At 42.4% G+C, this 23,200-nt stretch overlaps 1 protein-coding gene across 1 annotated transcript in view; it reads right to left on the bottom strand.

Moving 5' to 3' along the window:
• Positions 1–342: 342 nt before the first annotated feature.
• Positions 343–23,200, bottom strand: part of EPHA4 (EPH receptor A4) — a 97,243-nt gene continuing 74,385 nt past the window's right edge. Inside the window, exons 9-18 of the mRNA XM_035334681.1 lie at positions 19,258–19,316; positions 18,350–18,463; positions 17,983–18,168; positions 14,111–14,172; positions 13,359–13,568; positions 10,662–10,811; positions 8,076–8,269; positions 5,491–5,646; positions 4,312–5,205; positions 343–2,650 (exon numbers count right to left, since the gene is read on the bottom strand). Of these exons, the coding sequence (XP_035190572.1) occupies positions 5,091–5,205; positions 5,491–5,646; positions 8,076–8,269; positions 10,662–10,811; positions 13,359–13,568; positions 14,111–14,172; positions 17,983–18,168; positions 18,350–18,463; positions 19,258–19,316 (1,246 nt within the window). The 3' untranslated portion in view covers positions 343–2,650; positions 4,312–5,090. The remainder of the gene's footprint in view (positions 2,651–4,311; positions 5,206–5,490; positions 5,647–8,075; positions 8,270–10,661; positions 10,812–13,358; positions 13,569–14,110; positions 14,173–17,982; positions 18,169–18,349; positions 18,464–19,257; positions 19,317–23,200) is intronic.

Here is a 23,200-nt window from a genome sequence, read left to right as displayed (position 1 = left end):
CTGCAGCATCCTTCCCACATCACAAGTATGTTTGATGGTTGGACTTGATGATCTTGAAGGTCTTTTCCACCCTAGATGATTCTCTGATTCTACGACGTTCAGCACACCACACAACCTGGGACAGGAACAAGAACACGTAACGTGCTTGAAGATACACCTGGGAGCTGCGCAGTGCAAATCAACTTTGGGAGTGTGTTCCTCTGAAATCTCCCGAAGAAAACTGATCCCCTCAGGGCAAACAGCAGGGTTATTACCTCGAGTTTGGTATTCGTATTTGTTGTGGATAAGCAGTAAGTAATAAAAAAGTTAAAAAAAGATGTAATAATTAGAAAGAGTCCATTCCAGGTTTGTACAGCAACTACTTTATTATTTTCAAATGCAAATGTTTGCATTGCTATTTTACAATTTTACAAACTAGGTATAAAAGACCATAAATAAATGACATAAGTTATGTGTACCTAAAATTCATGGAAGGGAAAAACATTACAAATTAAAACAAAATAGAAAATCTATATATCTAACCCAGAGATCGTTCAAATGCACGAACCAAGAAATGCTGTTAGATTTTTTCAGTATGAACTAAATTATAATATGCCTCATACATTCTAATTTAACCACAGTCCTTGCATATTCCAACATACTTGCAGTGATACAAAAAAATAAATGCACTCTCTTTTTATTTGTCTGATTAGTATTTCAGTTCTTTTTTTTTTTTTTCTGGTTATGAAAATGTCACAAAAGAAAAATACTGCTTTTTAAGTCCCCTTTACTGGTTACTTACCAGCCTTTTGTATTTTATACATATATTTTTTAATACATAGATCCATCACAAAATTAGTACAGCAAGAAACCCGGACAAACATCAACCAGTAGGGTGCGAGCAGGACAATTCCTTACCGAGCAGAGGCCTGTGGTGCCAGCCAGTCTTCTCGATGACATCTTGGGCAGCGGGGAAGCTGCCCCGGGTTCCCTTCGCCCCAGCTGCCTCTGGAGCCGTGGCCCCCAGTGCCCCAAGCCTGCGGCCCCTCCCTGCCTGCCCTGGCTGCCCCCAGCCCTGCTCCTTCTCCTCCTCTTCCTCCTCCGCCTCCAGCACGGCCACTGATGGGGACGGTCTTCCAGTGCAGCACACCTGGATCCCCCCATGGGGAGCGAGCCCCATCCCGCGACATTTGTTGCGCTGCTCTGGGTGCCGAGGTGGCTCCTCCTGCCCTGCTCCCAGTCCCCAGCGCCCACATGCTCCCTAGGCTCTAGCCCACGGCTCCACTCAGAAACTCGTTTACTGTAAATTAGCAGTGAATTCTCTGAAGGTGGAACGCTTCTGTAGGTAGCACCAGCAAGACGTAGCGCTGCTCCCTGGGCCACGGGAGGCACCTCCTCCAGCACTTCACCACGCGCTAGGAACAGGACACGTGGCAACTCTCTGGCTCACTACTGTAACATTGGCAGTCTTGTTGTGACTGTGTTCCTTAACTGTGCCGGGAGCAAATGAAGTGTTTTGATTATTAAAGGTACAAGATTTCACAGCTTGCACACAGAGCAAGGTGCTCCTGTGAATGGAAGAATTGCATATATTTGTTTGCATTCAACAAGTCTTAAAAACCCTCCTTTGCAGATAAAAAAGGCTACTTAAGAATGCAGTTTGGGGTTACCAGTGGATGGATGTGCAGGTGCTGCCTCCATCAACTTGCCATTGAGAAACTGGTTGCTCTTTATCATAAACAGGGCATTAGTAAGAATAAACAACATTTACGAAAACCTTTAGCACCCTTACGGATCCTGTAATCTACAGCTTGAAAACTAACTTGAAATGGTCCCTCTTTTAGGCCGCAGAACTACTCATTACATGTAGTGTGGCAGTTAAAAATACATCTATAGACAGAAATTTCAACACTTTCAAATGTGTGTGTTCTCGCTACCGCTGCAGACACGAGCTGGTGGCCTGTGCTCACGTGGCAGCGGGACTCCTGCGCTTCCAGGGACGCTTTCGGCACGTTCACAGGCAGCTCTACACGAGGCGACTTGCACGCACAGGCACACAAACACACATACGCACCTTTCAGAGGAGATAATAATCCATTATCCATTCAAGGAAAAAAAATATATTTATATCACTGCAATGGCACGTTTTGTGTAAAATGTCACTTCAGCAATGTATATAGGCAGCTCACAGGAACTGGGTTCTTTGCTGTGGCACCTGGCCTGGCGTCCATGGTAAGATGTGTAGTTCTGTCACCTGCATCCGTCTGAGATGCAGCAGTGACAGCCAGGGGGATAAGGAGAGAAAACAACAAAATATATAAATAAAATCCAAGGTAGGAAGAGAAAGCAGAAGGGGAGGAAAAAAAATCAAGAAGTCTGCAGGGCTTTGATACAGTACATTCCTCCAGTGACAACTGGGTGCTGAATCTCATCGAGTTAGTTATCTTTCAATGAATTAAAAATGGAGTGAGTGGCAAGGAAAAAAAAAAGAGAAAGTAAAAGTCACGCTCTCTTCAGGGCCCAGTGACTGCTCAGTGCGTGGTTTCCAGGATCAGTGCTAGAGAAGACACAACCGTGGATCCAGAAGGCTTCGTGTCTGGTCTGTGTTCCTCCGTGGTCAATATGATCATCAGGATGGGCTATGAGGCCATGAAAGCAAAATCTAATTTCCCTGCACAAAAAGAAAACACAAATATGTAACCAACATGCAACACAACAGACACGTACACCTGCCCTAGGATCTCCTCTGGGGTTTTCCAGCAGAAGCTGCTGCTCTACCTTGGGAAGCCAGCACCTCCTCGGCTGGTGCAGTCCTTCATTCACATCCACGGAAAAGAGCCGAACTCATTCCTGCCCTGGGGAAGGGCTGACATGGGAGCAGGTCAAGCGTCCATGACACACCTTATAACTGGCTGTGTAAGGCACTTGAGCTGCCTTCAGAGTACTCACTTTATATGGACACAATTTTTCATTTTGGGTAGAAAATATTGGGGTGTTCTGAATGACTGTCACTAGACTCCAAGAAAACATTTCTTCAAATTGGCCAGGAAATGGGGTGTATTTTGTTTTAATGTAAAAGCTAATCTCAACAGAATGCAACATATCTACAGCACGGGGAAACTTAAATGTAGCTCTGCACTTAAGCAAAAGAATTTTTGCTGCTGAAAGTACAAGTGTCAGTTCTTTAAGATGAGTAACCGCTTCTTATGTCACCTGGCAACGTGACATTAAAACATGCTGGTTTAAGTAGTTTCTTAAAAGAAATATTAAAGTTCTCCAAATGGAAAAGCTTTTATAAGTAATACTGCAGAACAGTTTTAACTAAGCTGTCATGACATGACAGGATCTGAATTTAGCATCCCATAATCTGAACAAGTTGTTTTCTGGGAAAGTTGGGGGTGAGGGAGAGTTAGTGGTTAAAATCAGCAAGTTATTGTTAAAAGTGACAAAAAATGATGTGAGCAACACTGTGGATGCAGTAAGTGTGACTTGTCCAACTGAGTGAGCTGTTTTGGATTTAGAATAAATGCAATCATTAAAAAGAATCTGACATATAAAGCTGCTAAATTATTTCTGAATTTGCTGTCAGGTGCAAAGTGGGACCAAAATATTGCAGACCAAAGAACCAGTTTTAGCACCATCAAAATATAAATCTCACCTTTTTGACATTGTGCCTGGCACAGCTGAAATGTAATGCCTCTTCAGGAGCATGTATCCTGAAAGTCCCCCCTCTTCCCCATCACAGCGTAAGATCCTGTCACTTTTCTAAGGTCATCTCACCCATACAGTCCTCAAAAGGACTTTAAAAGGCATCCGATTTGTACAAATTGATAACCCAGGCTACGGGGTTGGTCTTAAAGGGGACTGAGCACGGAGCCTTTCGCATTTCCTTCTACTCCCACTCATATAAAACCAGTGACAGCAACTGAGACTGACCTTCCAGAATCACACGTACTGGTTCCACCATTACAGACAGGAAAAGCCCTTGGTCCTCCTTCTGTGAACAGTTATGTGTATATGTACTTTAAAACACTGCTCTTCCTTTTTATGCAATCCACCTGTGGGTTTTTCCACCCCAAAAATAGAGGCATCCCTACTGCTTACACCGAGAGGTGGGGTCAGGCTCCGAGCACTGACGGCCTGAGGCCCCAGACACTATACAGCACCTCGCCTGCACATCCCAGCCTGCAACAGCTTGTGAGCAAGACTGGGTTCTGGAACCCCAATAATACACACAGCTTGGTTGGTTGGTTTTTTTTATGGTGATGAAACACTAGCACAGATTAAGAAATAAAGCACCACGAACACGCTGGATGCTGTACTTCCACTGACCTTCTCCATGTGGCAAAGGGAATCACTTCTTGAAAGAACAAAGATGTCCGAAAGCTCCACAGCCACGATTGTCACAGATGACTACTGGCAAGATGTTCACGAAAAGTCTCTACGTGGTAGGATTCAGCACAGCACAACAACAGCCAATGATCTCCCCAGAAGTCCAGTTTTGCCCAGTAATCCACGAGGTGGGTCATTTCATGTCTCAAGCCCGTAACTGGCAGACGACTAATGGACAGGCACTGATTGGCCAAATGATATTCTCACTGAGGTTTCTGCAAGGTATTAGTGATGCATCAAGTCTGCAAAAAATATCCTAGGGCAGATTCTTCATTCCAGTGAAAGATGCACAACTGTGGTTTCACCCACAAATAAAACACTATGGTTGTAATCCTACAGGTCACAGGGAGAAGGAAAGTAATTTTTGTTGTTTTTTTTTTTTTTTTTAAAGGACAATATCTGGCAGCAAACATAGCATCAAAACTTGAATGTGACTTTATATTTATATAGATACATGTATTTTACATATCGTTGATCAACAGAGAAGTATGTTCCAAGAAACAATTTGTTCCAGGTCTGGTTTAAAATGACGGCTTGTCATTTCTGGAGGCCCCCCTCCCAACACACACGCTCGGTTTCCACAATCTGTACATCAAGCAATGCTGCAGATCTCTATTTCAACGGGCGAGGAGACGAAGTAAAAAAAGTGCAGTTCTTCAATTAAAGTGCATGGATGAGGTAAACTAATTTCAAGAGTTTTGAGTTTATTCAGTACTGGCTCAGACCGGCACCATCCTGCCGTGCATCTGTTGCATTTGGGTGCGCATGGCTTGAACGCTGCTCAAGATCTTGTTCTGGTGCGCGAGGGCAGTGATCCCGATCCTGGCCAGGTCGCTGCAGGAAGCAAGAGAAGAAGCAGGGGGCTGAGAACTGTGGGTCAGATGCTGATGCAGACAAATATTAAGAGTCAGCCACAAGTAACACAGCAAAAGCAAGGCAGATGCACAGAAATGTTTAATTAAATAAGTGAAGGCATTGTGGAGGCATTTTAAAGTTATACTCCGTCCAAATGAAAGGCATTCCATTCCTTTAATGAGTGTAATGATATGCGGCACAAAGCAAAGGAGGCTGATTAAATCCAGATTTACCAGTTTTTTTGTTATAGCGCTGAGTACTTACTCCTGGTTCATATGCACCACAGCCTCTAGGGTGGTATAGCCAGCAGCTGTGAAGTTATCCTTGTATCGCTCCATTTTAATGGCTTGGAGCCAGTCACCGACAGAAACAACCGCCGAGAACTCCGGGGAGCTGGGATCCAGCAGGGCTGTGCTAGGCCTGCATGCCAAACAGTGAAAGGACAGACAGACTGCGTCAGCCGGATCGTGACTTTCAAACCCAGCTTTGGTCTCTGCAATGATTATTCTAACTTATTAGGAAAAGTAAGGGCAACAAGTCGTGCCTAGCGAAACGCGTAGCTCTCTGCACAGCCAAGCAGATGAACTGCAAGGAACTGAACCAAGTGCAAGGTAACAGGCCAACTTTTGCCAAGAATGAACTTGACCTTAGGTTTTTATTTTTGCTTTCATACGTAACTCGAACCACCATGCTGCTTAGTTTCCACCTCAGACGCAACAAAGGTCAGAGAAAACGCTTTTGCTCCAAACACCAAAAAGATGGCATTGCCGTGGCACGTTCGGCCGACTGGCTCTGCATCTCGCTGGCAGCCGTGGAAGGCCGAGCCAAGCCCGCGTGTGCCAGCCCTCAGCTCGGCAGCTATGGAAACCCAGCTCGAGTGTGCACAGGGGAAGGGTGAGCTCACAACCCGACAGACGGGTTTGGAGAGCAAAACTCAGGGCGGGTTCTGATAAGCCCTGTTCCTAGCCAGGTTCACAGGCAAGCTGGGTGCATTCAATCAAACTCAGGCCAGCGGGGAGTTAATCCCCTCTTTAATCAACCCATTCCTGACCAGCACGTGTGCCAGGACTGACGCGGGCTTTGATCTTTGTTTGCACTGTGGAATGTGCTTCTCATTTGGCCTTGCACAGATTTGCAAATAATTATTTTCACTAAATTCACTCCACTTATTAGTATCTCATTTATTTTTTCATGTATATTGTAAATCACACCGTTTCATTAAGCCATTATGAATTACTACTGTCTATCTAACCCAAACAATTATCATCTCGCAATTTACTTGGGAACGCGCATCATCAAAGATGAGGCGTGCAACAGCGGAGCTATGTGCTGCCTAAGGCACCGCGTTCGTGGCGGTACTGCGTGGTACGGCGCTCTTGCTATACGCTATCTAACACAAGCCCGATGATGGCAACCTAATTATATACAATTAGGCTTCACTTATAAAGTCATATATTATATTAATAAAGTTTTATGCAAATTTGAAATTCGCATTCCAAAGAAAAGAAATATAAGCGTCTAAAAGTAGTCATGTACCTGGAATGACCTGGAACAGGCCTTGAACTTTTGCAAAATACGCGTATTTACAGAAAGCACCCGTAAACCGGAAACAAAGCAAAATGGAGGAGGTTCATACGGCAGTTCTCAGGTTATCACAGCAGATCACATCGTGATTCTCACCATGTAAATTATTTAAGTCTCGAGGGCGGATACATGTTTGCCAGGCTGCCATTAGGGCAGTTTGGAAGGTATCTGGTGACAGTGGCCTCACGGGATTAATAATCCCTCTTCTGATAATGCTAATTGTAAGTAAGAGTCCCAAAAGGACCTGGGAGTTTAAAAAATGAAAATAGCCTTTTCCGGAACGTTTTCCAGCTTCTGTTGGAGGCTGAATCTGAACCTCTCTGGCCTTTGTTATTCCTTCACTGTATCAAGAAGCTGAATTCTGTATTGCCCAGCAGGTTTTTTTGTACCTTCTCTTCTTCTGAAAAATATTTTCCTCTTATCTCCCTTTTGTTTCTTCCCTGCTAAGCTTTTCTCCACATTTGCTGTAAGCAAATTCACCTTACAAACCAAAGGCATTTGAAAACAATAGAGAAAACCTGGTGTAAATTAGTGTAGCTCCTATTACTTCAGCAGTGTTTCATCAGCTCAAACTGCTGATCTGTCCCAACAAAGATTTGTTGTTTCTGTAACTCTGGGAGTTTCCTTCCTACTGTGCTTCTTTTGCATGTACCAGGTATACCATGCTCAGCAAACAAAACACAAAAGTAATGTGGGATCAGTGGAGACATGAAACTGGCTTTCCACAAAATTAAATTCAAATTCACATAAAAATTAATCCACACCTTCCCAATGCCCGCAAGGTGTTGGCTGTAATGCCATAATGCTCATTTGCAAATCCTACACAAATCTAGGGTTTGTAAAACTTGATGATGTACTTTTCCTGCAGAAAACCACATCACTCTTGTTACCTACATTGCGTTAAGGAAACCCCTTCAAGCCCTTTTACTGAGGTGGGAGAGGGAAAGACGCTGCAAACAGGGCTTGCCCGCATCAGAACTTTTTCAGGACATACTTTAGACTGTGTTAAAAACCTGGCCAGCACTGGTGTGATGTAGCTCATTTGACTTTCCTTCTCACAGAACGAAGGGAGTCTGAGGTGCCCAGCTGGGTTCGGCAGCGTGCCAGGACGGCCTGTGCTCTCTTGCACAGCGCAACGCCTGCTGCGCAGCCCGGCTCGGCAGAGCACGCTTTAATCCCAGAGCAGCAGCTTGGGTGACTTGCAGCTCTGCCTGTCACCTCCACTCTTCTCCCCCATACATCACCGTTACAAAAGCACAGCTGACCTGGAGCTCTCGCTGCCCGTCCTCTTCAGGCTGTTGGGGTTGCGGATGAGTTTGTCCAGCATGTTGACAATCTGTCCAAATTTAGGCCTGTCGCTGCGCTCCTTCTGCCAGCAGTCTAGCATCAGCTGATGGAGAGCAATGGGGCAGTCCATTGGGGGTGGCAACCGATACCCTTCTTCAATGGCTTTAATAACCTGCAAATGGCACAATTAGGAAGACATTAGAGAACATCAGACACTACTCACATCTACCAGCTGAGTATCATTTATCCTAGGGCAATCTGAAGTATGGACTCAAATCCACAATTAGGTGAAACAATATGGAAGACTGCACTCAGACTCAAGCAGTTGGTGGTCTCAGTACTGTCATTTCTCCTCGACAGTTCAAAACTAAAAGGGTACAGCATCTAAAGCAGGCATCAGATACAGCACAACAAGGTACCATGAAAGAGCATCATGGGATAAAGGGAAGACAAAATAGAAAAAAAAGACAAAACTGTCCTCGATGGACAGAAAGTTGGCAAAGCAATAGATCTACAACACATCTTTAACATCCGTCAGTTTTGGGTACACAGTTATGTTGGTGATGCACATTTTCCCATCATTTTTAGGGGACAGCAGATCATCCCCTCCTTCCTCTTCTCCTGGGCTAGCTCATCTCTGTCAGTGATGCAGGCCTGCAGAGAACTTGTTCGCTCACCACTGTGCGTTTCAAAGAAATGCAGAGATAGGAACCCTTTGGTACAACTTTATCAAGAAAGTTGCTGCAGTCCAATGCAGCAGCTCACTTATGCAGCTCATACTTAATAGGATCCAGAAAAACTGCAAGCTGCTGGCATTCGAACCCTCCAGAGACAGCTCCAGAGCTCAGTACTTTGATGGCTTGTTAGTTCTCTCAGGAGAATGGGACATGACCAGGGCTCAATTCTGAGATGACAGGGACTTGTTGAGAAGCCTTCAGGCCTTAATCAATATGAGTTTCCTGGCAGGATTCATCAAGAGACTAAAGATCAAGAGTGCACAGGGACTGAATTGCACTAAATTCCCTCGTTCTGGTCTTGTCCAATTAGTGGCTAAAATCCACTGGGAGAACAGAGTGGGGGGAAAATGCTTGCACTATTTAGCAGCTAATCAGTGACCACAAAGTGGTTTTCACAAATTCAGGAAGTAAGGAGATCCTTTTGCCTCCTCTTTATTCAACAGACATGGAGAATAATTCCAAATCCACTTCTGCTTTGTTGTGAAAGCACGACTTTCACTGTCGTTAAGGAGAGAAAACCTGGTATGTCTATGCCAGGGACTGAAAAGGGGATGCAAAGACAGTATTGTTGGCTTTGACTGTCCTGTTCAGACTAGCTGTTTGACATGGTCTAGCACTGCACGTTAGCAGTGTGTATCAGCCTGGTATGTTAGCTCCGTGTTTTTTGCACTGAGCTCCACTGTGTTGTGTAGACATGCCTGATATAACTCAGACACATCTGGTGTTTTATTTTCTTGCTAAGTCTTGATGACTTCCTCTTAGCAAAGGAAGGCAAGATTGGGTGCCAGAAGAGACATTTCACATCAGAAGGAAATTAAAATTACATCCCCCTGTTTAGATTAAATGCCATCACATCTAGACACTCTTTGAAAATGTTCGGCTCTACATAAGCAAGCAGATGACTTGTAAAATTACTTAACCACTCCCATGACCATATATATTCAGATTAACATTTTCATCTTCCTTTGTATGTTTGCAAATTCCATGGGAAAATATTATGGATAATCTATGTCTCGTTTCCACTGGATTTTTTTTTTTTTAATTTAATAAAAAATCTATTAGCAAAAGCTCTTATTAGTATTATTATTAAATATTCTTCTGGAATAGCAGCCACTGTGTGCGGTCCCTCTTGGAATACACTGAAGTAGTCCAGATGGTACACTTAAACAGGACATACATAATTTAAGAACGGTCATTTAGGAAAGCTGCTCTTTCATGTCCTCAGGGGGCACCTATGCAATTGTCACAAGGATGCTCTGATAACCAGAACTGGACTTTGGATGTGTTGTTTCATATTTCCTATAAGAAGTAAAATTATCTGGAAGAATTACAAGCATTCTGGGGTTTGAATAATTACCTACTAATAGGAAACCCCATTAAATTTAAGTGTTTTTTCATATAGATTTTCAATAAACTTGGGATTTAGAATCAATATTCAACTTTTCCTTCTCTTTACAGTTATGATCTAGTAGTTTAAATACATTCATTTCTCTTTTCTCCATTCTCCTCTGTCCTTTGTTTTCTTTAACTGATTAATAATTTTCCTTAAAAAAAAGGATAAAAGAAAGATATGCACACAAGTTAGATCCTAACTAGAGAATCCCCTACTCCCTTACCACAGATGACACTTGAAGTATTCAGGGAACTCTTTACTCTGGAGAGGTTCCCTGGGAAACCACTCATGATAACCTTTTAAAAACCTGGAGTGTTTTATAACTGCACAGCAACAGACATAGAAACACATCAGGGAACATCTACAGAAAAAGATAAAGGTGTGGGGGAAGAAGGGGAGAGAAGAGGAAGAGGAAGCCTCAGAGGGAAACTCACATCTTGATTGGACATGTCCCAGTAAGGCCTCTCTCCGTAGGACATCACTTCCCACATGACGATGCCATAGCTCCACACATCACTCGCCGATGTAAATTTACGGTAGGCAATTGCCTCTGGTGCAGTCCACCTGATAGGGATCTTGCCACCCTGTCACAAATAAAAGAAACCGCAGGCTAGTGAGTCACTGACCCAGTCATGTGCGTGGCTGACACTGTTCTACATTGCCACTACAAATACGAAATGGTTTCCTGTATGCAATTCCAGATTATTCTTTAAAAGGCCTCCACTTTCCCTTTTCCGTGCCATAAAACTGTCACATCCAACCAGGAGGCAATGCTGCCCATCTGTTTTCTTTAGTCACATGCAGGGGAACCAGTACATTGTTAAGTGTATTTTTATCAGTCCTCTACAAGATCTCTGCTTAGGGCTACGCTGAAGCATGAGAAAAAGCCAGGAGTTGTACAGAGTGTATTTCAGAGATTTGGTTGACAAAACAAATCAGTATATGCTGTTAATTGCTATTTCCTTGCTTGCCTGTCTGACCTGTTTGGCCTGTTTCAGAAAGAAATGGGATTATAAACGTTTTGCTTTTCAAAAAGGTAAAATAAAGAGAGGATAAACTGCAAAGATTTATGAATACTGTGGTGTTTCCCATGGGCAATGTCCCAGCTCCTACCAGAGATGTGAGAAGGCGAGCAAGCCCCTGAGCTCCCCCAGTCCAGCCGGGAGGAGTACCACACCAGAGCAGGTTGCAGAGTTGCTTTTGATACCTGTTGGAGAGAGCTGCCTCCTGTTACAATACCTTCTAAACAAATAAGAACACTTGGGCACCTGACCTGGGCCACTGGGGTCCTGCACTGCTTTAAAAGGAGCTCACTCCATCCTGTTTATCTGCTTTTGCATTAGCTGAGTGATCCCAGGCCACAGATTTCTCCTCTTGTTTATGCTAACATACAAGGTGTTTTTAATTGAGCTTTTGGTTTCCTGCAGTTTCATCTGGGGAATGACTTAAGCCGAACAAAGATTTCATTTATTTGTTTCATTTGCTTTTATGCTTTTTTGATTATTTTGGTAATTTTTTTCTCAGCAACCCTGTAGATAGTTTTTATCCAAAACTGAGTGCAGCATGTGCATGCTTAATGGCTTATTGTCCTAGTATCTCTCTCAAGTGTTTAATATGGACTTGTTCCAAAGCCAACTGAAATCAAAAGGGGTCCTTCTTCTGGCTCCTTTGGCCTTTGCATCAGGCCCTTTGTGAATCAGTTTGTAGCAGTAAGTGCCTCAAGGGGCCACAGGATGCTTTCACTTTAATGAGATATTACTAACGGGGAGCAAAACGCACCATTCTCTTAAAGGATGCTTTAAAAATTGCATTTTACTGCATCGTTTCTGGTTATGAAAAAGCTCTATTCCCCCTTTCAGACACAGATGCGTAGACATTGTTTATACATGGTCGTCATTCTAAAAATTGTCAATAAGCTCCTTTTATTTAGCTGCTGGAGTACAGTGGAGTTTATCCAAATTTTCCTGATCCTTCATTGCTGATACCAAATGAAGACAATGCACTGTAATGCAAATGGCATCGATTCCCTCTAGTTTACTCGAGAACAAACATAATACTGTATCTGCACTCACTAAATTCAAAGGGAGGCTTTTCAATCATTTCTTGGTTTTGTTTGCCTAAACTTTGATTTCCCTGAATACAGCTTTCCAGACCTCTGCTTCTGCTTTTTCCACTTGCCATCCTTAGAAGTGAGAAATACCAAGGTCGCCCAGCATTTAATACGATACAAGTCTATCTTTCCCTGTAATGAATGTGAATCCATTAAACGATGTGTGCCGGGATTAAACTGCAAAATGTGAGCGCTGCAAACAAACTCTGCGCTAGGGAGAACAGATGGAGAATGGCAGATACTTAAAAATGAAGAAAATAAGCAATTTTAAAAAGAGACTGAGATTTTTTTTTCCACGCACATGTTAATTACAGAGGTATTGGTACAAAGGCTGGTAGCAGTCGAGATGTTGTTCTGTGGCCAGAAGTACTTGCATTAGCACTATTCCACATGCAGCATATTAAAATGGCTTAGCAAAATAGTGGGATGCAGGGAAATATAGACAAAATGGGAAAGAAACAAACAAAAAAAAAGTGAGGCAAAAGCATTTACCACCTCCAAACCTGGGAATGCAATCCCCATGCTATTCCCAGCCCAAATTATTTGGAGTCAAAGTTATGAGATGAGCTTTGTGATGGACAAAAGTCGATTTATTTACTTATTTATTTTTAACTCATTTTTTTTGGTAGCATATCTAGACTTGCAGTATGAAACCTCACTGGGACTAGCCAGTTGCCAATAATTATGCTTATGTGTAGATATCAGAAGGAATAGAAGCCCAGGCTCTAATTTCTGGCATCAGATTCTTGTCACGCACTCCTAGCACACTGAGGAAACCAGAGGAGAACATGGGTCACAATCTCAGAGAAGAAATACCGATGCAGCCATTGATGGAGCAGTAACACCACATCAATTTGTAGCAGTTATGGAGTCTGGGCCAATGTTTATTTTTATGCTGTGATATAGGTTTAACTTTATGACTGAGATTATTTTAAAACAAACCATTGTCACCTCTCACACAGTCAGACAAAAGTATCAGGTAGGCAAGAAAACCCACTGGACATTTTCTCTCCCTCCTTACCCGTGTGGTATAAGCTGCCTCGGGGTCATCTTCCAAGACACGGGACATGCCAAAGTCAGACACTTTGCAGACCAAGTTGCTGTTGACTAGTATGTTTCGAGCAGCTAGATCCCGATGCACATAGCTCATGTCAGACAGATACTTCATTCCTGAGCCAATGCCACGAAGCATCCCTACCAACTGGATTACTGTAAATCTGCCATCATTCTTCTGCGTATGGGGAAAGGAAGAAAATCACATAGCATTAAGCTAAAAGGTACATTATTGCCATTGGTGAAATTGGCCAAGAGAATATTGCTGGATCCCCATCTTCTCTCAAATAAAATGCAATGTTATGTCCCCACTCTCCTGACTAGCGTCTATAATTCACCCGTAAAGTACAAACTCAGAGGTTTTGTCACAGCTTCCACTGATGCAGTATCTGGGTTGCTATGTATCCAGTTTTAATGAGTCTATAGCATTGCAATGCTTTCAAAAATGGAGAAAATCTAATCTGTTCCCATTAAACATGGATTATTTAAGACCCTGCTATTTTAAACATCACATTTACTCTGTATTCATCCACATTGCATTTACTCTGTGTTTTTGATAGGAACAACACCAGAAAAGAGACAGAATTTCCCAAGTACAAACATAATTTCTTTTAGAAAGCTAAATTTTCAGTATTCCTCAGCAAACCAGAACCAGGATAAGAACCATTAGACATTTCCCAGTATAAAATCTCTTTAGCTTATTATGAAGAAATCACCTACCCTGAGGAAGGCATCCAAGGAGCCATTCTCCATGTACTCAGTTATGATCATGACCGGTTTACCTAGAGTTCACAGAAAGAAAAACATAATTTCTTGATGAACACCGATGTTAATGGGATAAAAATGGCTAGCACATGATTTTACTGCCAAGACACCTGTCTTGCACAATCTCATTTAATTTGGAAAGCACCAAGCTTATGGCTCAGCTGTGGGGAGCAAGAGAAGAAATATTATCGGTTGGGAACATTCAAAGAGCCCCATCTGGAAGGTTAACCCTTCGTCTGACTCATTGACAAGGTCTTTAACTGAAGTGGCTCCTGGTCTCTAAGGAATACATGAATTGATAATCGAGAGCTCAGAAAAAAAGATCTGTTCAAACTTGACAAAAATCTTTAGTGTAATTAAATTGCTTACAGACTAGAAAGCTTTCCTTTTCTAAAATGGAATTCATGAACGCTTTCCTCTCCCTCTCTTTCAAAAGATCAACGCTTCAGGCGAGTTAGAAGCTGTCAGCAGCTACAAGGTACTCGAAGACAAGAGTGCAAAATACAAACTGTTCCTCTCAACTTTCTCTGTCTCAAGTCTGTATCATTTGTCTCTTGTTATTTATAAACGAGCCACAGCCATTTGCCTCATGAATTCAACTACAGGATAAATGATTCAATGAATTGTGTCACATGAGGTAAGATGCTTCAGCAGCACTCAGCTTTCCCCCCTGCAATACAGAGAACCAAGCCTGGGCAATCTGAAGAGAAATGTGATGCAACTTTGCTGACACGGGGATGCTTTCTAGGCACTCTGCTGCCTATAAATAACAGCAGCTATCTAAGTAATGCTTGATGTTGCCTCAAGTGCTTTACAAAGTCATACAATGCTGAAACTGGGAGCATTTAGGTACATACAAGTAACACTAATTATTTCAAGGGGTTCATTATGCTCCATATTCAGCATCTGGATCCTTTGCAGCAAAGGATCCAGTATCACTTCCATTCTAAAAGTGAGCAATGGGAGTAGAGAAGGTAAGTGACTTGTCAAAGACAGAATGGCAGAAGCCCAGTCCCAAGATGAGCACTGTTAAGCCCACCTGAAGTCAGGGAATCACCTTATCATCAACATCAGGCTGGCATGGCAACCCAGTTGTTTGCTTTATCTACTCGAGCTAGCAAGTTTCTTCCTATATAAAAGGCATTGACCAAGAGAAATGCTGCTCTTGTACTTCCTGTGGCAACTCTGAAGACTAAAACATTATGAAAACAGAAGGGATCGATGGACACATCACAGACTGCACATAGCTCAATCCTCTCTTGGTATCACATTTCAGAACTGCTCAACATTTCCTTGCTACTGTCAGTAGCAACTCTTTGCTGCAGAACAACATGGTTTGAAAACATGCAATATTTTAGCACTGAAAGTTCCTATCCTCACTTATATCTCAGGGAGTTTTTCATCAAGATGTTTTTCCCTTTATTTTTCAGGGATTTCCCTTCTTGAAGCAGTCCTTTTCTTCTTTTTGTGGGTTAGAAAACAACATACTACAAGGACTACCGACTGGTTTTACATCATTTCACTTAGACCAACATATATGTGAGACACATCATTTATTTCACCTATCATTAATTTAGTTCACCTTTCCAGTTCCAATCTAGCCTTTGCAGGCCACTTACTGTTCCGATTCTCCTTCCCGTTTCCAACCAGTATCAAAAATCTTAGTGTTTTGGTCACAAGCAAACTGGCACGCCTGTGAAATGCCAGTCTGGCAGCTGAACCCCTTCTGATTTGCATGAACAAAGTAGGGGAGAGACAGCACGGCATAAAGCAAACTATCCTGGATGTAGGGCTTAGTGACCTTGGCTGAGTATTCGCATCCCTAAGGACAGAGATGTAATAAAATAATATCCTCTCTCTAATTCACTTTTGCCAGCATTCTTTGGTAAAAAGAAAGAGAACTCCAACCAAATCTGCATGTGTCACTGTTTCATTTATCCTTTGCAACTGTGACCGGAATGCTTCCACTGAACAAATAGAGCTAAATGAGTTTTAATTAACCTTCCTCAATCAAAAGACACTATGTCAACGCAGAAAGGAAGAAAGCGAGACTCAGTGCATTAACACATAATTTCATTACTCAGGCACTTCTTTAGCAGAGAAGAGGGAAAGAGAGAGGAGAAGTTACCATCAGTGAGTCAATTATTAAAGTACTTGACTAGCAGCCAATGACGTACTCACGGTTTTTTGCTGCCTCTCTCCCCTCAACCCCCACCTCCTCCACTATTTATCTCACATTTTAATTTTCAGTTTATTAAATGCATTCATTTATCACAGCATTCAGAAAACCTATGGAGAAATTGAGATAAATGTCTTCTTAAGTAGCCCTGTTTACCAAACGCGCAAGCTCTGAGGTAAGCAAGCTGGCTTGCTGCAGGAGCAGTGCTCAGTGCGAGCCAGGCAATGAAGCGTTCCTGGGTCAGGCTGTTACCTCCTCGGTGAAAATTTCAAATCATTTTAATTCAGTGACAACTGCATTATGCAAATGCATACAGCCATTTATAACTGCTAAACCTGTAATAGCTAAGGGGGTTCAAGCCTCAGTGGGTTTTCAACATAAAGATTCCCATGTTGCCTTGCTTTTACAGAGGTGCTTCAAAAATCACTGCCTGCAGCGAACACTGTGAGCTGACCACAAACACCCCCTCTGTGTTACAGCAACAACAACAAAAGAGAGACGAGAATCAGACCTGAAAAATTTAAACAGAGCATTATTTTAAATTTCAGTTTTGAGGGAGGCCTTCATTAAATGAGAGACAAAAGAAACCCAAGCCCCTATTTTCCCTAGCAGAATTTATCTTGAAAAGCAAACACGGACACTCAATACAAGCCCCTTTCCACAACTGTTAGAGGGGTGAGATGTCCAGAAATGTTACGTGGTACAGTAAGCATCCAGCTCCCGCTCTAACAGCAGCTCACAAGCTCACTGTCTGCTTTCTTTTTGCTCTTTCTGCCCTGAGAATGAACCCCTATATCCAAAGGGTCTCTTAGGATTAGCAACCTGTGTCAGGCTTTGCCAACACGCTACCTAGTGCGGTTGGAGAAGGGACAATAACTACATCATTACAGTGGTGTTTCATCAAGTCAGACCCAAGTGCATCTGTCTCACAGGTGTATTTTCAGTTCAAGCCTGGAAACAGCATCCGGTAAGCTCTGTCATTGTCTTTCTAAGGCAGGGTTCATGGCACAGTGAATGCTAACAGACTTAAACAAAAATAAATAAATAAATAAAGCAAAAACATAATCAAACAACCAAACAAAAAAATCAGCCAGGTAATTTCTGCAAAGTGAAATTATCCCACATGTAAATCAGAAAAAAAAAAAAAAGTTTCATACTAAAACAGAATACTTCATTTCAAAGGCTTGCTCCTTACATCTGTGCTTTGTACCTTAAACATATGACTCCGTAGTTTTGTTTTGGGATTTTTCTCCCAACTATTTTAAATTCTTTGCTCACCATCTGCTTTTGCCTATCCTGTAACAATAAGCTCAGACTAGCAAAGATGTGAAAGATGCCTGCTTGGCATAGCAAAAAGGAAAAAAAAAAATGTGAACCCCTGCTGTATTAATTCCCCCTACAAAATCTTGTACAAGCTGCCTACAGATAGAGTTTCAGTTGAAACCATAAACCCATTTATAGCTGACAACGAGATTAATGACTTGTCCCACACTGATTTCCTCCTATTAGCTATCAGTGGATCTGTTCCATCTGTCATTTCACAGGAAAGAGGGTAAAAAAACAACAAAACTAAATAAAAAAAAACACTCACAGTCTTTATTTCTCAGTGACTTTTAAATTGGCCTTGTCATGAAAATGACCTACTTACATTTAGTAACTACTCCTTCCAAGTGGATGATATTGGGGTGGTCAAATTGTCCCATGATGCTGGCCTCACTCAGGAAGTCTCTCCGTTGCTTATCAGTGTAACCAGCTTTTAGAGTCTTAATAGCAACACAGATCTCTCTTTTCCCCGGTACTTTGAGACGTCCACTGCATACTTCACCAAATTCCCCTTAAGCAAAAAGGCACAAGAATGCTTGATCATGAGCATGAAGCACATGTTTGTACTGTCAAAATGTTAAATCCGTTCATTCTGGGAAACTGTCATACAAAGATCACAGGATCCCATGTTTCCTAAAAGCAAATTTTAAACTATATTTACTGCAAAAAAATGCAAAAGTTCTGGCACTTACCCACACCAATAACTTTTTCAATCTTTATGCAGGAGGCATCAATTTCTTTGGCAAATTCCCTCACAGCTTGATTTGGATCCTCATATGTAAAAGGATCCACATATGTTCTAACACCTGCAAGGCAGAAATGTTTTATTTGAAGTCACTGATCTACATGCTGCTGAACACATAACATATGAGACTGAAGCCTTAATGATATACAACAGCAAAGAGAGCGCACAATAAAAATGTACTGTAAGCCAGGAATGACTGATGAAAGAATGAAGGCCTTAATGTATTTTTTCCTCAACGTGATTTTTTTTTTAATGTAGTCCTCTAATATTTCTCAATATTGACGTAAGGCAACAGACTTCTGCCAATAAATGAATTTCACAAGTCATTGCCATCAATCACTGCCAGGCCAACAGCCTGGCCACAGACCTGTGAGAATAAAAGACATCACATTTCCTTTTTGGGATCCAGGAGCTCAGGTAATAGTCTTAGTAAGCGGATAAGTGGGATGGAAATAACAGTAGGATTCAGCCCTGGAAACAGGGCAGCAAAGTTCACATTTCCTTTCCTGCAGGACTGCCTCTGGTCCATCCAAAAACTGCCTCTGCAGAATATTGTGGTGAAAAGTCATGCCTAGACAGCCTAGATAGCATGATTTTTCATAGAAATAGAAATCTTTCAGTGGAAATGAGTAACTGAAAAATTTCATGAACCTTTCTCCCAACTCAAAAATTTTACCCAGATGCTTCTATTGCCCGTTACTGAAGTGCCTAGTTTTGAAGGAGGATGGTGGAAAGCAAGGAAAGCAGAAACATATTCAACTCATGAGGAATGTCATCTCTTATTTGCCAAGCATCTGAACATGGAACATGTTTTGTGAACCGAACCAAAAAAAAAAAAGCACCACTGCCTTTTACCTTGGTTCAAATGTTTCTCCTCATCTGCCTCTTGCTTAGCCTTACTGTATTTACTGCGCCTGTCAGAACAAAACAGAACATTACAGTTCAAAATAAATATCTTACTTTGAGACGAGCTCTGTCTTCTTAACCTGCCGAGACTCGAGCTGTTTGCACCTGCCACGACCTGTGCTTGGCAGCTCCCCTACAACAGCCCATGACACAACTTACTCTTTCCAGAAGGGTAGGAGACTCCTCTCCTCAAACTGCTCTAAGTGTTATTGGCATCAACAAAGCATTAGGGGAAACACAGATCTCCGTATTTGCATCTCGGCATTTAAACAAAGAAAAGAAAGCTTGTGTTGAAGCTACTTTTTCTTCAAATGCAAATTTGCAGTATCGTGAAAAAAGGACCAAATTGCTTTTTAGCATGAACTTATATAGATTTAGATGCTACGACAGAGGTGTTTTGGTAGATTGATTTTCAAACCCAATTAGGCAAATGCCAATACCGACACTCTTCTTCAACTGCAAATTTAAAGGTGGAAGCAGTCTATTAGTGAAGAAATCAGGGTGGTAGCAAAAAAATCCCTGACCATCAAAAATTCAGATCCTGAGGATTTTATTCTTTTAATCACTGTACAACTGAGGGGAGTAAAGAACTCCTGATGTCTGAGCTCCTCTACTAAGCCCGAGTTGGGCACAATAGTACAGTGCAGTATGTTAATTCTATGGATTATTATTTCTACAAGTACACACAGGATTTTGTATCCAGTTACATATTTAATTAGTCCAGTTTTAAATTTCAACGGACAAGCTGCGTTCAGAAAAGTTAATGCAAGAGGTTAATCCAATACAGAGGATATGTAGCTCAGACAAATGTGTATTGGGATTTGAAGCTCCCCAGAATCTAACGGTATGTAGATGTAGCAATCTGATTTTGAGTATTCATGGAAAATTCAGAACCAGGCACAGAAACAGACACAGCAGCTTCCCATCACTCTCAGCTGAAAGGCCACATCCTAGCTTTTGTCTTTGCAACCCTTTAGTGTTGGGGATCAAATACACTATTCTAGTAAGGAAAACTATACATTGCACATGAACAGAAGGAAAAAAAATCCAGTTCAACATGTGAAGACTACCTGATCTTTGAACCAAGCCTCGCAGCTCCCAACATCATCAACAGGACTTGTGTTCAGATATAGGAAGCAGGTACACATCCTACCATAAGTGGTTGGGAGCTTTTTTTTCTTGATGAAAGTCAATTAAACACAAATGGCACCAAATCACAAGAAGAGCCTTATTAAAAACCACACTGGATCCAAACACCAATTTCAACCTTTTTTTTTTTTTACATGAGGACTTACGGCTCTGCTATAAAAGAGCTGAGTGAAACTGAGGGACTACGTTCTGCTCCCAGTGCCTGACCTGAATTAGGAGGAGAAATCTCACCCAGTGCCATGCAGGGCTAAGTCAGCTTAGGGAGATTGCAGAGAGGGTTTCAGGTACAACATAACTTCTCTCAGAGGGAATAAAAGAAGAAAAAAATATCCTGCAATTTAACCAGGACCCCTTCAAATTCATATTATTAGTCTTCAGATACAGATGGGAAAAATGAAACACAAATAGCTTTGCATGAATGCATTTTAAGTACGTAAAAATGCTTTTAATCTTATTTCTAAAAAGTAAAATCACCCTAACAACAGATAAAAATAACCTTTCCCCACTAAAACCCAAAGACGTGCAAAAGGCAGAGGGAAACAAAGGGATTGCTGTTCAAGCAATATAATTGTAGCTTATTAACTTTAAATAATACCTTCCAAACTAACTACCTGCTTCCACCTCTGCCCCTGTCACCTGCTGACCTTTCCTGCCTGGCTTGGGGCAGGCCACTCCTGCCTGCCATTGTCCCCCGGCCGCGGGGCCGCGGCTGCTCAGGGCACCTCACCTGAATGGCAGAAGGGAGCCTTTGTCACAGGCTTGAATTCCGTAATTACAGGGATTTGGGCAAGAGTGATTAAATAGCCGTATTCAGGAAAAGAACACAGAAGCTTTCAGAAGCTGCAGGGGTCAGAGACATAGGGAAATCCACAGGTGGGGCCTGGAGATAAGGAGGGGAAGGTCTCTGCCCAGCCGGAGGTAACGGCAGAGGGTATTAGCGCACGCTGAGGTGAAGCAGCATGGAGCCCGCGCCCCCACGGCCCATGCTGCCGCTTTCTCTGCCCCAAAGAAGAGGGCTGGGGGTGCTGCAGTGCTCGGGCACCCAGCTGGTGGGGCATGCTGAGCCACGACCGGGAGCAGAAGCGTGTTCAGCTTCCCGTATGGAGCAGAAGGTAAAGCTATCCATCAGCTGGAAGAATGTCTGATGGTAACTCTTGGATGACCAAAGGAATCTGTAGGGCCAACTTACTCCAGCCAAACCCCTCCAGAAAGCAGCTTACTGGTTTACACTTTCCCAAATCTTTTAAAAACTCTGTCACTGTAATTTTACTCCGTGCTCCTACAGAGTAGGGTTAAGAAATGCTCGTGCTACCTCTCCTGCATCCTGCTGTATGGTTATTCCCGTCCTAACCTCAGTAAATTTAAACTAACATTTAGGCAGATTAGTTCTCACATTGACACAAACACCGTGGTCGCGGGACAGACCCAAACAGCTTGAGCTGCCTGAAGGCAAAGTCTGTTGACAAATTCTGTTGAGAAGATGAATTTGGGGATTTGACTAATGACTTGAAAAAACATAATGCTAAATTAGTAATAACAAGCTAAGTTCAAAACTGGGCACCTCCAGCATATGTCCAGTTCCCACACTTGGCTCAGGGATGCAGAGAGGCCATGTCCACAGGCCAAAGCACAGTTTTGATTGTCCAAATATGACTCCTAGGTCATAGCTATATTACAAAACCTCCTCATGGGGACTCTGTGGACAAAGAAGCACTTCCTCAGCTGAAGTAATTTTGGAACAAAGTATAATTATTTTGCTATTAACTTCAGCTGGTACAGGAACATCACGAAATATCCCCAAAGCCCACACCTCTAAATGACATTGGTGATGTGGTTAAAATCATTTGTGTAATAGTGAATATTAAAGTTGATTCTGTTTATTGAGAACTACTTCCAGCTACTGGAGAGCTGTGTATTGAGGAAGGCTGCTAATTAACAAGGCACATGCATTAGTATGCACAGAGCAGTTTCACTGTCCTGGTATTTCATTCATCTTGCTATTATATCTTTCCCCTTGCACAGCTTCGCTAAGACCTACCAGTATGGAACTACAGGGCCTCTCTGAACCCACTGCCACCAGACCAGTTCTACCTCCACTCCCACCAGTGTTTGGACCAACCTCCACACAGCCCACCTGCCTTTTTCTTTTTTATTACTCAGTCCAAGTTAAACACTTGTGGGCAGAGATAACTGAACAGACAACCTGAGCAGGGAGAAGACCTGGCTGAGCAGGCACCCACACCAGCGAGTCTGCCAGCCACCTGGCTCCAGGCAGCCTTTCCTTTGACAGCTTTATGGCTGATACTAAAGAGAATCAATATGAGGGCAAGGGGCTGACATTTCATTTTCTAAAAAGTGATCCATTGAGGGCCAATCACCAAGCAATGTTTATCAGCCTTGGGAAGTGACATTTTTTTTTATAGGGGGAGGAGGGGAAGGAATCATCTCAAAGCAACTCGACAGGCTCAATTCTCCAAGGTGGCGACTCATAATTAGAAATCCAATGCATCCTGCTATCAATCCTACCTTAAATAATAAAGTGATCAATAAAAGCGGAGAGGAGATTAAGTCATCAAGCTCAGTGATGCTATTTTCTGTTGCAATGGCTTTTAATAAACCTGTCTCTCCACATTACATTTTCATATGGCCTGTTCTTCTTTCTTATTGCCAGCATGGAGGCTTTGGGGTGAACACCCACAGAAAGCTGTAACAATGCTTGACTGCTTTCCAGATATTACAACTA

Source organism: Oxyura jamaicensis, chromosome 9 (assembly GCF_011077185.1).
Source record: "Oxyura jamaicensis isolate SHBP4307 breed ruddy duck chromosome 9, BPBGC_Ojam_1.0, whole genome shotgun sequence".
Lineage (NCBI taxonomy): Eukaryota > Metazoa > Chordata > Aves > Anseriformes > Anatidae > Oxyura > Oxyura jamaicensis.
The sequence above is the reverse complement of the archived record's forward strand: the minus strand, read 5'-3'. Positions and strand labels throughout refer to the sequence as shown.